The 13,372-nt window shown below is 51.4% G+C and overlaps 1 protein-coding gene across 1 annotated transcript in view; it reads left to right on the top strand.

Moving 5' to 3' along the window:
• LOC115092424 (calcium-activated potassium channel subunit alpha-1-like) overlaps positions 1 to 13,372 on the top strand; it is a 315,025-nt gene that overhangs the window by 280,599 nt on the left and 21,054 nt on the right. Inside the window, exon 23 of the mRNA XM_029603258.1 lies at positions 12,744 to 12,821. Within this exon, the coding sequence (XP_029459118.1) occupies positions 12,744 to 12,821 (78 nt within the window). The remainder of the gene's footprint in view (positions 1 to 12,743; positions 12,822 to 13,372) is intronic.

The raw sequence follows: 13,372 nt of genomic DNA on the forward strand, positions 1-13,372 counted from the left end.
ACCATGTTTCTTACATTGTTCTACAGTTGCTCCATTGAGTTTTATGGTTACTTGCTTGATCCTATTCTGGTTTTGCTTTCTGCTTTGACAATGATTATACTGAAGGGTTACAGGATAGGCTCTGTCCTCATATAGGATATCCTTTCAGTTTTAATTTGTCTCCACCTGCTGGAAAGGAGGCTCAACCACAGTCTGGACTGATCCGAGGTACTACAGGAACGAAAATTAACAGGTAAGAACTAATTTTCCTTTTCCACTGATTTCTCTCCTATGTGATATAACAAAGTCATTTTGCCACTGATTTGTTTTGTTATAACATTGAAATTCCCAGGCAAAATAAAATAAATACTGAAAATGAAGGGCCTCAAGGATTCTATGAAAATTTTCAAAACTTCTTGGATTCCAAAGGGTAGGGACAATAACTTTAAAACGAGTACATGAGTGCCCATATGCTGGAATTTTAAATTGTGCATGCAGTTGCGCGCGTATAATTTAAAATACACCTATCACTCATATGTGTGCTCTAGGGATGTGAATCGTGTCCTCGATCGTCTTAACGATCGATTTCAGCTGGGAGGGGGAGGGAATCGTATTGTTGCCGTTTGGGGGGGTAAAATATCGTGAAAAATCGTGAAAAATCAAAAAAACGTAAAATCGCAAAACCGGCACACTAAAACCCCCTAAAACCCACCCCCGACCCTTTAAATTAAATCCCCCACCCTCCCGAACCCCCCCCCCCCAATGACTTAAATAACCTGCGGGTCCAGCGGCGGTCCGGAACGGCAGCGGTCCGGAACGGGCTCCTGCTACTGAATCTTGTTGTCTTCAGCCGGTGCCATTTTCCAAAATGGCGCCGAAAAATGGCGGCGGCCATAGACGAACACGATTGGACGGCAGGAGGTCCTTCCGGACCCCCGCTGGACTTTTGGCAAGTCTTGTGGGGGTCAGGAGGCCCCCCCCAAGCTGGCCAAAAGTTCCTGGAGGTCCAGCGGGGGTCAGGGAGCGATTTCCCGCCGCGAATCGTTTTCGTACGGAAAATGGCGCCGGCAGGAGATCGACTGCAGGAGGTCGTTCAGCGAGGGTTCCGGCGCCTCGCTGAACGACCTCCTGCAGTCGATCTCCTGCCGGCGCCATTTTCCGTATGGAAAATGGCGCCGGCCATACGCGTATGGCCGGCGCCATTTTCCGTACGAAAACGATTCGCGGCGGGAAATCGCTCCCTGACCCCCGCTGGACCTCCAGGAACTTTTGGCCAGCTTGGGGGGGGCCTCCTGACCCCCACAAGACTTGCCAAAAGTCCAGCGGGGGTCCGGAAGGACCTCCTGCCGTCCAATCGTGTTCGTCTATGGCCGCCGCCATTTTTCGGCGCCATTTTGGAAAATGGCGCCGGCTGAAGACAACAAGATTCAGTAGCAGGAGCCCGTTCCGGACCGCTGCCGTTCCGGACCGCCGCTGGACCCGCAGGTTATTTAAGTCATTTGGGGGGGGGTTCGGGAGGGTGGGGGATTTAATTTAAAGGGTCGGGGGTGGGTTTTAGGGGGTTTTAATGTGCCGGCTCACGATTCTAACGATTTATAACGATAAATCGTTAGAATCTCTATTGTATTGTGTTCCATAACGGTTTAAGACGATATTAAAATTATCGGACGATAATTTTAATCGTCCTAAAACGATTCACATCCCTAGTGTGCTCCTCATTTTAAGTGGTTACTCGAGCAAACATATTTCATGTATCTTCCTTAGGACTTTGTTGGCTTTAACACATGCAGGAAAGTGGATTTTGAAACGTTCTTGCGTGAAGGACATTCCCAGTTTTACCAATGAGTCCACCAGTTTGCCCAGTCCATCTTGAGGTCATCCGGACCTCTCTGGTTCCAGACCCCGCACCCAGCTCGTTCCACTCTGTGGCCACCGCATTTAAAATTCTGATTTATGCGTGTAAATTATGGGCACACCCTCGAAACACCCTGACTAATTTGCAATGCTGCTCACATGCCCAACCATGAGCAGCCTCTCACCTCTTGCCGACCCAATGCCGCTGGCTCTCCCTGCGGCAAGAGTGCCGCTGATGAGGCCTTGCCTGCCTGCCTTGTGGTATGGAGCTGTTATCACTCCTGCCTGCTGGCTGGATGCCAGACTTCTTCTCTCCATAGCGGGGGAGCTGCCACTGATGTTGCTGCTCCTCGCGGCAGGAGGGCCGCCACCAGTCTCCTCTTCATGGCCCAGGTGCCACCAGCGCCACTGTTCTCCTCCTGGTGGGGGGAGCTTCCGCCGCTGATGCTTCCTCTTCGCAGCAAGGATGCCACCACTGCTGCTCTGAGGCTGGATTCTCCGTAGGTGCACGCATGTGCCTCTCTTCTGTATTTATAGGGCCAGCGGCAGGAAAAGCCCCGTGATCCCATCTGATGATGTCATCCCTTGTCACGTCTTGAGCCCTATAAAAGGGCTTCTCTTCAGGTCCTCGGGGCCTTCGCAAGGAGTTGCCTGCTCCTGGATTCCTTGTTCCAATGCTTCTCTCCAGGAGGCTCCTGAGGTCCATCTTCGCTTCTTCAGTGTCTTCTGTTCTTTGTGGGAGATCCTTTGTCTTCAATGTGTGTTCCTGGTTTCTTGTTGGTTGCTGGTCCTTGTCTGTTCCTGTGTCCAGATGTTCCAGTTTCTTCGATTCCTGGGTCCAGTTGTCCTAGTCTAGTTTGTTCCTGTCTCCAGATGTTCCAGATTCTCCAGTTCCTGGGTCTGGGTTTCCAGCCTTGTTCCTCACCACCGGATCCAGTCTCCAAAAGACCACCCTTGAGTTTAAGCTTGAATCCGAATCCGAATCTGAATCCTTGAATCTGAACCTGAGTCATGTTCCCGTCTTTGGAGCTATGTTCCAGTTGGATCCTCTTTCCAAGAGCTGCCCGGATTTCTCTCCCTTCCTGAGCGCCAGCCCTGAGCCTGTCCCGCTCTCTGCGTGGTCCGCAACCAGCCTGTTCAGGTTGTGTAGGGCACACAGTGGGACAGCATGGCCTGCCACCAGCCCATAGGGGGCTGTGTAGGGTGTGCTGAGGGACAGTTCCTTGTCTGACTTGTCCTAGTCTTTCAAGTGACTTCATCTCGTCCAAGTCTCCAAGTGCTTTTGCCATGTCTTGTCTTTGTTCCAGAATCTTCATTTGTCCTCGACCTCTGTCTGTCCTGTCGCACTTGCCATTCCCATGCAGCAAGTCCGAAAGGGCTATCGAGTGGCCGGAGGGCTACCCCAGAGACAAGCATTGCATTGCTGGTTCTCACAGATAAGCAGGATGGTAGTCCTCACATATGGGTGACATCATAGGATGGAGCCCAATCACGGAACACTTTTGTCAAAGTTTCTAGAACTTTGACTGGCCCCTACTGGGCATGCCCAGCATGGCACTAACCCTGCAGCCAGCAGGGGTCCCCCTTCAGTCTTATTTTTTCCGCGCAGCAGTAGCCATGCGGTTAAGGAGCTCCACAGAGATTCCTGACAGGAATTTTCCTCACGGAATTACTAAAAACTTTCATACCCCACAGGGGTCCCTCTTTCGAATTTTTGACTCCGCGGTACTCCGGTAAGTTTTTACCCATTTTCGGTCGATTCCCGTCGAGTTTGGCCCTCGCAGCCTACTGGCCGTTGACCGTACCGCGGCTCAGTGTCCATGGCGTCGGGGTTCCATCGGTGCCCGGACTGCAATCGCACCATGTCCATCACAGACCCTCATAAAGTCTGTGTAATGTATCTCGGATGTGAGCACGATGTCCTGACCTGCACCAAATGTGCCCTAATGACACCCAAAGGTCACAAGGCCAGAATGGAGAAAATGGAACTTCTCTTCCGTGCTCAAACCCTGATACAGTCTATTGCATCGACGTCGTCAGAACCGGCACCGTCAACTTCGCACAAGTATCGACCACCGGCCGGTGACCGTCCGGCATCGACAATTTCTCGGCCTTTAGCTCCCTCTACTCCCTCTCAGGACTGAGGGGATCGTAGAGAGCGACATCGCCATCGACATCGGAAGCCTCGGAGCATCGAGGGAGCGAAATCATCGACCTCGCCATCGTCTGAACCGCCGTCGAAGAAACCCTGTCCAGAAAAGGCTCCGATCTTTTCGGCGACTGGGTCACCAAGGCAACCCTCACCCGAAAGGGGATTGGGAGCCGCGATTCCGCCTTTAACGGTGGTCCCTCCGGCTATACCTCTGCCTCCTTCTTCTGTTCCGGAGCCGGTGCTGCTTGCTCCAGGTCTCCGAGAAGAACTGGACCGGCTGGTTCAGGAGGCCATCGACAAGGTGATGCATCGACTCCAAGTTCCTCTGGCACCAACACCGGTACTGATCATGGAACTGACCGCTGATCCGATTCCGGCAGCGTTGGCACCGCTGCTCTCGAAGATGGAAGCGCTCATCGCCACTTTTCCACCGACGGATCCCGGGTCACCAATGGCTCTGGTGCCCTCTCCGCTTACCTTGTCTTCAGGAGGAGAAACACCGTTCCGCATCCCTCCATCGGGAGACCTACCGATGCCTCAGCCATCGATGCCGATACGTCCATCGATGCCAATATGTCCGTCGGCGCCACCGATCCATTCATCGATGCCTGCACTGGTGCCTTCGATGCCTTCATCGGTGCCTCCAATTATTCCTTCGATTCCTTCAGAGCCTAGACCAGGACCTTCAGGGATTCCACCGTCCTGTCCCCCTAGGGCTCCTAGAGGGGCAGATGCCAATCCCTATGATACCTGGACAGATGATTCTTCACCAGACACCGATGACTTGCCTTCACCACCTTCTCCTTCTGAAAGCAGAAAGCGTTCTCCTCCAGAGGACCTTTCCTTCATAAACTTTGTGAAGGAGATGTCTGAATTGGTTCCCTTCCAATTACAGACTGAGCATGATGACAGGCACCAAATGATGGAGTTGTTGCAATTCCTGGATGCTCTCAAGGAAATAACCTCCATCCCCATTCACCAAGTTCTTCTGGATCTCCTCAAAAAGAACTGGGAACACCCTGGCTCTGTTGCTCCAGTCAACAGGAAGGCTGACACCACTTATTTGGTATAGACAGCCCCAGGTTTTCAAAAATCTCAATTGGATCACCACTCTATCATCGTGGAATCTGCCCAAAAGAGAACAAAGAGAGCAAAACCTCATACTTCCTTTACCCCAGGCAAGGAGCAAAAATTTATAGATGCCATTGGACGCCGGGTCTTCCAGGGTTCAATGCTCATCTCTCAGATTGCCTCTTACCAGCTGTATATGACCCAGTACAACAGGGTCTTATTCAAGCAGATACAGGACTTTGCAGAGTCCCTGCCGCAGCAATTCCAGGAACAGCTTCAAACCCTAGTAAACAGAGGGTTTGAGGCGGGCAAGCAGGAGATAAGATCATCTTATGATATCTTTGACACTGCTACCAAGCAGCTCCTCAGCCGGGCCCTGCTTCCAGTTTTTGACTCCTGCATAGAGAGCAGCAGCCAGCTTCCAGTGCCTCAGATACCAGTGGGAGGTCGATTGTGCCATTTCCACAACGAGTGGCACACAATCACCTCAGACCAATGGGTCCTCACCATAATCTCTCATGGTTATCACCTGAACTTTCTCTCCATCCCACCAGACTCCCCATCTCGGCTGATGTGAGGAACATCTGACCACTCACCACTTCTGGAACAGGAGGTCTCCCTCCTCCTCCAGTCCACAGCAATAGAACCAGTACCCTCTTCCCAACGAGGCCTAGGATTCTATTCCCGGTACTTTCTAATCCCCAAAAAATCAGGCGGCATTCATCCAATTCTGGACCTACGTGCCCTCAACAAGTACCTCCAACGAGAAAAGTTCAAGATGGTAATCTTGAGTTCCCTCCTTCCTCTTCTGCAACAAGGAGACTGGCTCTGCTCTCTAGACCTCCAGAACGCATACACTCATATTGCGATAACTCCATCTCATCGCAAATTCCTGAGATTTCTGGTAGGCCCCAAGCACTATCAGTACCGAGTGCTTCCATTCGGCCTCGCGTCTGCACCACGAGTCTTCACGAAATGTCTCGTGGTAGTTGCAGCCTTCCTCAGGACTCAAGGTGTTCATGTCTACCCCTATCTAGTCGATTACACACGCTGAGTTCGCTAGGATTTCTCGTCAAATACGACAAATCCTACTTAGTCCCATCTCAAACCTTATCATTCATAGGGGCAGACTTGGACACCTTGCAGGCAAAAGCTTTTCTACCTCGACAATGAGCTCTCACTCTCATCTCTCTTGCACACCAGCTGCAGTGTCAGCGCTACATTTATTTTTATTTATTTAATAAAATTTATTAATCGCCTAACACTAGAAGGCCTAGGCGATATACATAATAAACATACATAATAATAATAGTAAAAACAAAAACATAAATATTACACTCATATATATAGGTTTCATAGAAACCATATCAAATTATTCCAAACTAATATTAGGGACTTATCCCTAAAAATTCACTGGATTGCATACCTGAAGTAGATTTAACAGGGAAATTCAACAGTTAACACTCCATGATTTCACAATAATATCGTAAAACATTCACATGACTGCACGCCGCTTTCTCATCTTACTGGGACACATGGCGTCCTCAGTTCAGGTCACCCCAATGGCCCGCCTAGCCATGAGAGTCATGCAGTGGACTCTAAGGTCACAATGGACTCAATGCATTCAGCCCCTGTCGACCATTGTCCACGTCACCGACTCACTCCGTCAGTCTCTCACCTGGTGGAAAAATCAGATCAATCTCCTCCAAGGCTTGCCCTTCCAACCTCCAGACCCTCAAATAATTCTCACCACCGATGCTTCCAATCTCGGCTGGGGAGCCCATGTGGCCAATCTGCAGACACAAGGAAGTTGGTCTCCAGAGGAAGCCAAACACTAAATCAATTTCCTGGAGCTGCAAGCAATCAGATATGCTCTCAGGGTATTTCAGGATTGCCTGTCCAATCAGGTCATCCTGATTCAGACGGACACCCAGGTGGCCATGTGGTACATCAACAAACAGGGAGGGACGGGTTCCTACCTTCAGTGTCAGGAAGCTGCGCAGATATGGGCGGAGGCCCTCTCCCACTCGATGTACCTCAGGGCCACCTACTTGCCGGGAGTGGACAATGTGTTGGCAGACAAGCTAAGTCGCACCTTTCAACCGCAAGAGTGGTCTCTGAACCCCATAGTGGCAGACTCAATCTTCCAAAAATGGGGTTACCCTCATATAGATCTCTTTGCAACATGTCAAAACCGAAAAGTACAGAACGTTTGCTCTCTCACTCGCAGCCAACACTCACAACCAAGAGATGCGTTCTCCCTCTTGTGGAGACAGGTCTCTTATATGCCTTCCCTCCACTTCCACTTCTCTCGAAGACTCTCGTGAAGTTACGTCAGGACAAAGGAACCATGATCCTGATAGCACCTCACTGGCCTCGCCAAGTGTGGTTTCCAGTACTTCAGGATCTCTCCATTCGCAGGCATATTCCCTTGGGAAAGGACCCACTTCTGATTACGCAAAACATCTTTTACGATCCTGCCCGCGAGGAGCGCGGGCAGGCCCTCACCTCCACGTGGCTAGTCGAGCCGCCGACGCTGCTGCCGCTGCTGCGGTCCCTCCACGGTGTCCGGGCTCCTCCCCGGCTGCCTGCTCCTCCGTGCAGCGGGGCCGACCCACCGCGAGCTCTCCCTCGCGGCTGGGAACCCCGCTGTCTGTCCGGGCTCTCCCCAACGTGCCTCTGCCTTCCCGGGGTCCTCAGCCGGCAGGGAGGGCGTCCCTGCCGGTGCCCGTCGCTGCAGTCCGGGTCCTTGCCCGGCAGGGAGGCCGTCCCTGCCGGTGCCTGAAGCTCCCCACCTTGCCTGCGGTCTGCAACCGCTCTTCCAGCTTCCCTGCAACCAGCCTTACCTCTCTGCCTGCAGCCTGCTACAGCTACCGGCTCGTCCTGCAGTCAGCCTTCTCCAGCTCTCTTCCTGCTCTCCTGCTTTTCGTCCTTGTAGCTGGAAGCCGCTCCAGCAGCCTGCCACTTCTCCAGCTCCAGGGCAGGCCTGCTTCGCTGCTTGCCTGTTTCCATGGGTCCTCCACGTGGCCGAGGACGCCACCAGCTTCCAGCACTCATCTCTCCAGCTTCCTAGGGCGCGAGCGCGCCCCTCTCGTCTGTTCTTCAAGGGCCAGCCAGGTGTGGCCCCTGCTGGCTCCTCCCTGGGCGTTGTCCACCTCAGCTCTACAAAGGGATTCAACGTTCAGTCTGTCTTTGCCTTCGCAAGGAGTTGGTCACTCCTGAGATCCTCGTTCCAGGAGCTGCCTTGAGTTCCAGCCCTCTGCAAGGTCTAAGTGTTCTATGTTTCCTGTCGGAGCTTCTTGTCAGTCCTGATGTCTCCAGTTGTTCCAGTCCTGATGTTCGCTTGTTCCTGCTCCTGCCTTGAGGTCTGATTCCTAATCCGGTATCCATGATCCAGTCCAGATATTACAAGCCTTGCACCTTGTTCCTGAAACTCGCCTGAAAGCTAAGTACCTTGCTTCTGAATCTCTTGAAAGCTATCATCTTGATCCTGTGTCCTCCAGTGTCCTGGTATCTCGCGGCAAGCCACGCCGTGGTCCGTGACCAGCCCTCGGGGCGGGCTGATTAGGGCCATCTCTGATGCAAGCCATGTACCTCGTTTCTAAGTCTCTGAGAAGCCCTTGTTCCTGACCCTGTCTCCTGCCTTGGCTGCCGGTGTGCAGCAAATCCTGCTCTGGCTGCCGGTGTGCAGCAAACCAGCTTCTTCCCTGTTACCTTGATGTCGGTGCCAGATCCAGTTCCTGATCCAGTCCCATATGTTCTGCCCTTCGTCTTTGTCTGGCTCCTGAGCCTTCTGGCCTGTTGGGCCCAGGAGTGGCCAACAGGTGGGATTCGTCCCTGTGCTTTGGAGCTTCCCTTCCTGCCAGCCGACGGGGCTTCGGATGTCAGTATCCCAGCATCGGAGTTCGCTTTGCCTGGATCTCTCCTGCACTTTCCCGTTCTCAGTGTGGTCCGTGACCTGCCCTCCAAGGCAGTGTTGGGGATGCGTGGGACAGGGTGGCCCGTGACTCAGTCCCAGGAGTGGTCTGAGCAGGGTGCCCTGAGGGACTGTGCTCATGTCTTCCTTCAGTCCTTGTTCCTGAGTCTACATCTGCACCTTCAGTACCTCGCTTCTGAACCTACCTCAGCATCTTCAGTACCTCGCCTTTGAATCTACCTCTGCACCTTCAGTATCTTGCTTCTGAGTCTACGTCAGCACGTCCAGTACCCTGCTTCTGAGTCTACGTCTGCACTCCCAGTACCTTGCTTCTGAGTCTACGTCTGCACTCCCAGTACCCTGCTTCTGAGTCTATGTCTGCACGTCCAGTACCCTGCTTCTGAGTCTACGTCTGCACTCCCAGTACCTTGCTTCTGAGTCTATGTCTGCACGTCCAGTACCCTGCTTCTGAGTCTATGTCTGCACGTCCAGTACCTTGCTTCTGAGTCTACGTCTGCACTCCCAGTACCTTGCTTCTGAGTCTATGTCTGCACGTCCAGTACCCTGCTTCTGAGTCTCGTCTGAATCTATGTTCCAGTCTTCGCTGTCCTGGCCTCCGTCCGGCCTGCCGCTTCGTGCAGTACCCTGCGGCAGGTCCGAAAGGGCTGGGAACAGTCGGAGGACTGTTCACAAGACCAACATTGCATTGTTGGGTCTTCCGAAGCGTGCAGGTCCGGAGGAGGGCCTGTCGCCTGGTCATCACTCCAGTCTTGCTTCCGTCCAACCCATGCTCGGGCATGCCACGCCTCCCGTGGCCCTCTTCGGAATCCTCTGGGGTCGAGCCGCGGCCCAAGGACACACATCTCTCAGGAAGTGGGATCGCTCTCCGAGTGCTCCACTACAACATCGGGTGCCTGCGCCACCCCAATCTGCAAGCCTTGTCCCTGACGGCATGGATGTTGAAAGGTTAATCCTTCAGCCACTTAACCTTTCTGAATCAGTTTCCCGTGTCCTGATTGCTTCACTGAAGCCTTCCACGAGAAAATCTTATTCTTACAAATGGAACAGGTTTCAGTCATGGTGCTCTTCTCAATCCCTTGACCCCTTTACCTGTCCAATCACAAAGTTTCTGGACTATCTCTGGCACTTGTCGGAGTCAGGTCTAAAAACTTCCTTCATCAGAATGCATGTTAGTGCGGTGGCCGCCTTCCATAAAGGTGTTGGGGATGTTCCTATATTAGTACAACCCCTTGTAACAAGTTTTCTGAAGGGCTTGCTTCACCTCAAGCCTCCACTGCGTCCTCCGGCCCCTTCTTGGGACCTCAACCTGGTTTTAGGAAGGCTCATGAAACCACCATTCGAGCCTCTCCATTCCTGTGAACTTCGCTATCTCACATGGAAAGTGATTTTCCTTTTGGCAATCACTTCGGCTCCAGAGTTAGTGAGTTACAGGCCCTAGTTACCTATCCGCCTTACACTAAACTTCTGCAGGACCGGGCAGTACTCCGCACTCACCCTAAGTTCTTGACTAAGGTAGTATCAGAGTTTCATCTCAATCAATCCATTATACTACCTACCTTTTTTCCCAGGCCCCATTCCAATCCAGAAGAGCAGGCTCTGCATACCCTTGACTGTAAACGGGCTCTAGTGTTCTACCTAGACCGTACAGCTGCCCACAGGAAAAGCACTCAATTGTTTGTCTCTTTCCATTCCACCAAATTAGGGCTGCCTGTGGGTAAGCAGACTCTCTCCTCCTGGTTGGCGGACTGCATATCCTTTTGCTATCAGCAAGCAGGCATTCCACTTCAAGACCGTGTTAAAACACACTCTGTGAGGGCCATGGCAACTTCAGTAGCGCACCTACGCTCGGTGCCGCTTCCTGACATTTGCAGGGCTGCCACCTGGAGTTCTCTCCATACCTTTACAGCCCACTATTGCTTGAACAAGATTCCATCTTCGGCCAATCTGTCCTGCGTAACCTATTCACAACTTGACGTACCAACACCCTTCCCGCTGCCCGTTAGGGTTCAGGATGCCCTCGGCCAAATTCCACCCCAGTTGTTGTGCCTGTTGCACATCTTGGGTACATTTGGTGCATACTCGGACATCCTCAGCTCGGTACTCACCCATTTGTGAGGACTACCATCCTGCTTGTCCTCTGAGAAAGCAAATGTTGCTTACCTGTAACAGGTGTTCTCACAGGACAGCAGGATGTTAGTGCTCACGAAACCCGCCCACCGCCCCGCAGTGTTGGGTTCATTACGTTTATTATTTTATTTTTCGGCACTTCCTGTAGCTTTTTAAACAAGACTGAAGGGGAACCCCTGCTGGCTGCAGAGTTAGTGCCATGCTGGGCATGCCCAGTAGGGGCCAGTCAAAGTTCTAGAAACTTTGACAAAAGTGTTCTGTGATTGGGCTCCATCCTGTGATGTCACCCATATGTGAGGACTAACATCTTTCTGTCCTGTAAGAACACCTGTTACAGGTAAGCAACATTTGCTTTCTCCTCTTGGTGCATTCAGGTTCGAGTGCGTCAAGTTTTCCGCCTGTTCACCCATGCTCGGATATATCTCACCTGCCATGGCACACACCCTGGTGTCTTCCTCTGGGGCCATGCCATGGCCTAAGGGCACACTCTCTCTCGAGCAAGTGACTGCTCTCCTGCGCTCGCAACAGACATGTTCCAACTTCACCCCTTTTTTAAAAATATGCGCACACACATATACACACACAATTTGTGACTTTTAAAATATGCGTTGCTCATGCATGGCCTATATACTCATGTATATGAGCATTTTAACATGAGCAACGCCTTTAAAATTCACCCTTAAAGGTAATCTGGGCCAGATTAAGACATGCTAAGGACCTAAACTATGTCACATTTAAGAGGCCCATAGGAATTAAGAAAAATGTAAAATCTGAAATTTAGTAATTGTTTTTGTATTTAGAGGCACCTTATAATCTGAGTTCCTAAATTATAGTTTAATAGGTAGCTTGTGCCTAAATCTGGCAGTGAAGATAGTGTTCCTAGAGAGAAAGAGAGAGAAAGAATTTTGGTGAGTAATTTTTGGGGATTAGCTTTTGTTCCACTATAGGACTAATGCCTCACACAAATCATTACACTTTGCAAGGCACCAATAGAACAAAATGTAGCTCGGGAAAAAGCCTTGCGATCCCTGCTGAAAGCATCTTCCCCATGGAGGGCAGAAGGCTGGCCATGCAGAAATACTTAGCTGTTGGGGAAGCAGGGGCAGGAGGGGCGTAACGCTATAAATCCCCTGGGGGGGTGGAGGAAAGGAAATAACTACACTGAGAAAAGGTTTAGTCCTCAAAACATTTCTGCACTTACCCTGTCAGCCTGCCGGGCCCATGTTTTACCAGTCTCTCTCTGATAGGACAAGGGAAAGGTTTAAAGGTCTGCAGGGAGCACAGATGCATGAAGCTTTGGGGGAAACCATTTTGTCTAAAGTCTGGGGGATGTTTCCTTTCGAAGAACATGTAACACTGTATAGTGACACCATACACACCTGACTGGGATAGTGCCTCATATCTGATTTTGGGTGACTATAGAGGAGAGCCGTTTTAAGTTGTCGGTACACCTTCTGTCCCGAATCTAATTTTTTTGACTCTGTTCATTGCTCGGGACACCCCCCTCCCCATGCCCCCCACCCTTATTTACAGCAAATTGAAATCGTGAGTCCTGAAATCAGTCCGTGCTTGCTGCAGCCATCACTCACTGTCTCATGCTTTCATTTTTGCCCCTTTGTGCAGACCCGTTCAGAAGATGGAGAGCAGAGGAGAGCCAGGTCCCAGAATCCCACAGAAGGATTCCCGTCATCACTGAGCTGAGTATGTTGTCCTTTAGGTGGGATGCTCGGGGCTTTATTTATAGTGGCTTATGGCTCCAGGTTTCTGCTGTTACAGCAGGGCAGGGCTTCCTCTCTCTGACAGAGAAGACAACAGCCCCTTCAGTTCATGTGTCAGACTGGACAACTCAAAAGCGTTTCACACTTTGTAGTAATTGTTTTACTAGGAGTCTCTGGGCACAGAGTGGGAAGGGGCAGGAGACTTTACACTTTTAGCAGTGATGTTGACACCCTTAGCCCCCACTAATGGGGAGAAGCTTGGCAAGATATAGACTGCACTGCTGTAGGGGGCCAGACCTGGGACTCCAGTTCTTCACTGTACAGCAGAGAGCAAGTGGGAAAACCCGGGATTGTGCCTCTCATATACTACAGCTACTAGTGCATGGAAAGGTCAACAGGTGTCATCTTTCATCTCTTAGCTGCCGCAGGCTAAGCCATAACCCCTGACACTTGTATGATGTTTAGCCTTTCTCTCTTTGTCATGCACTGAATCACTCAACTAATGAGTGCCATATACATTTATGACTAATGAGT

The sequence above is a fragment of the Rhinatrema bivittatum genome, chromosome 5, assembly GCF_901001135.1.
Source record: "Rhinatrema bivittatum chromosome 5, aRhiBiv1.1, whole genome shotgun sequence".
NCBI lineage: Eukaryota > Metazoa > Chordata > Amphibia > Gymnophiona > Rhinatrematidae > Rhinatrema > Rhinatrema bivittatum.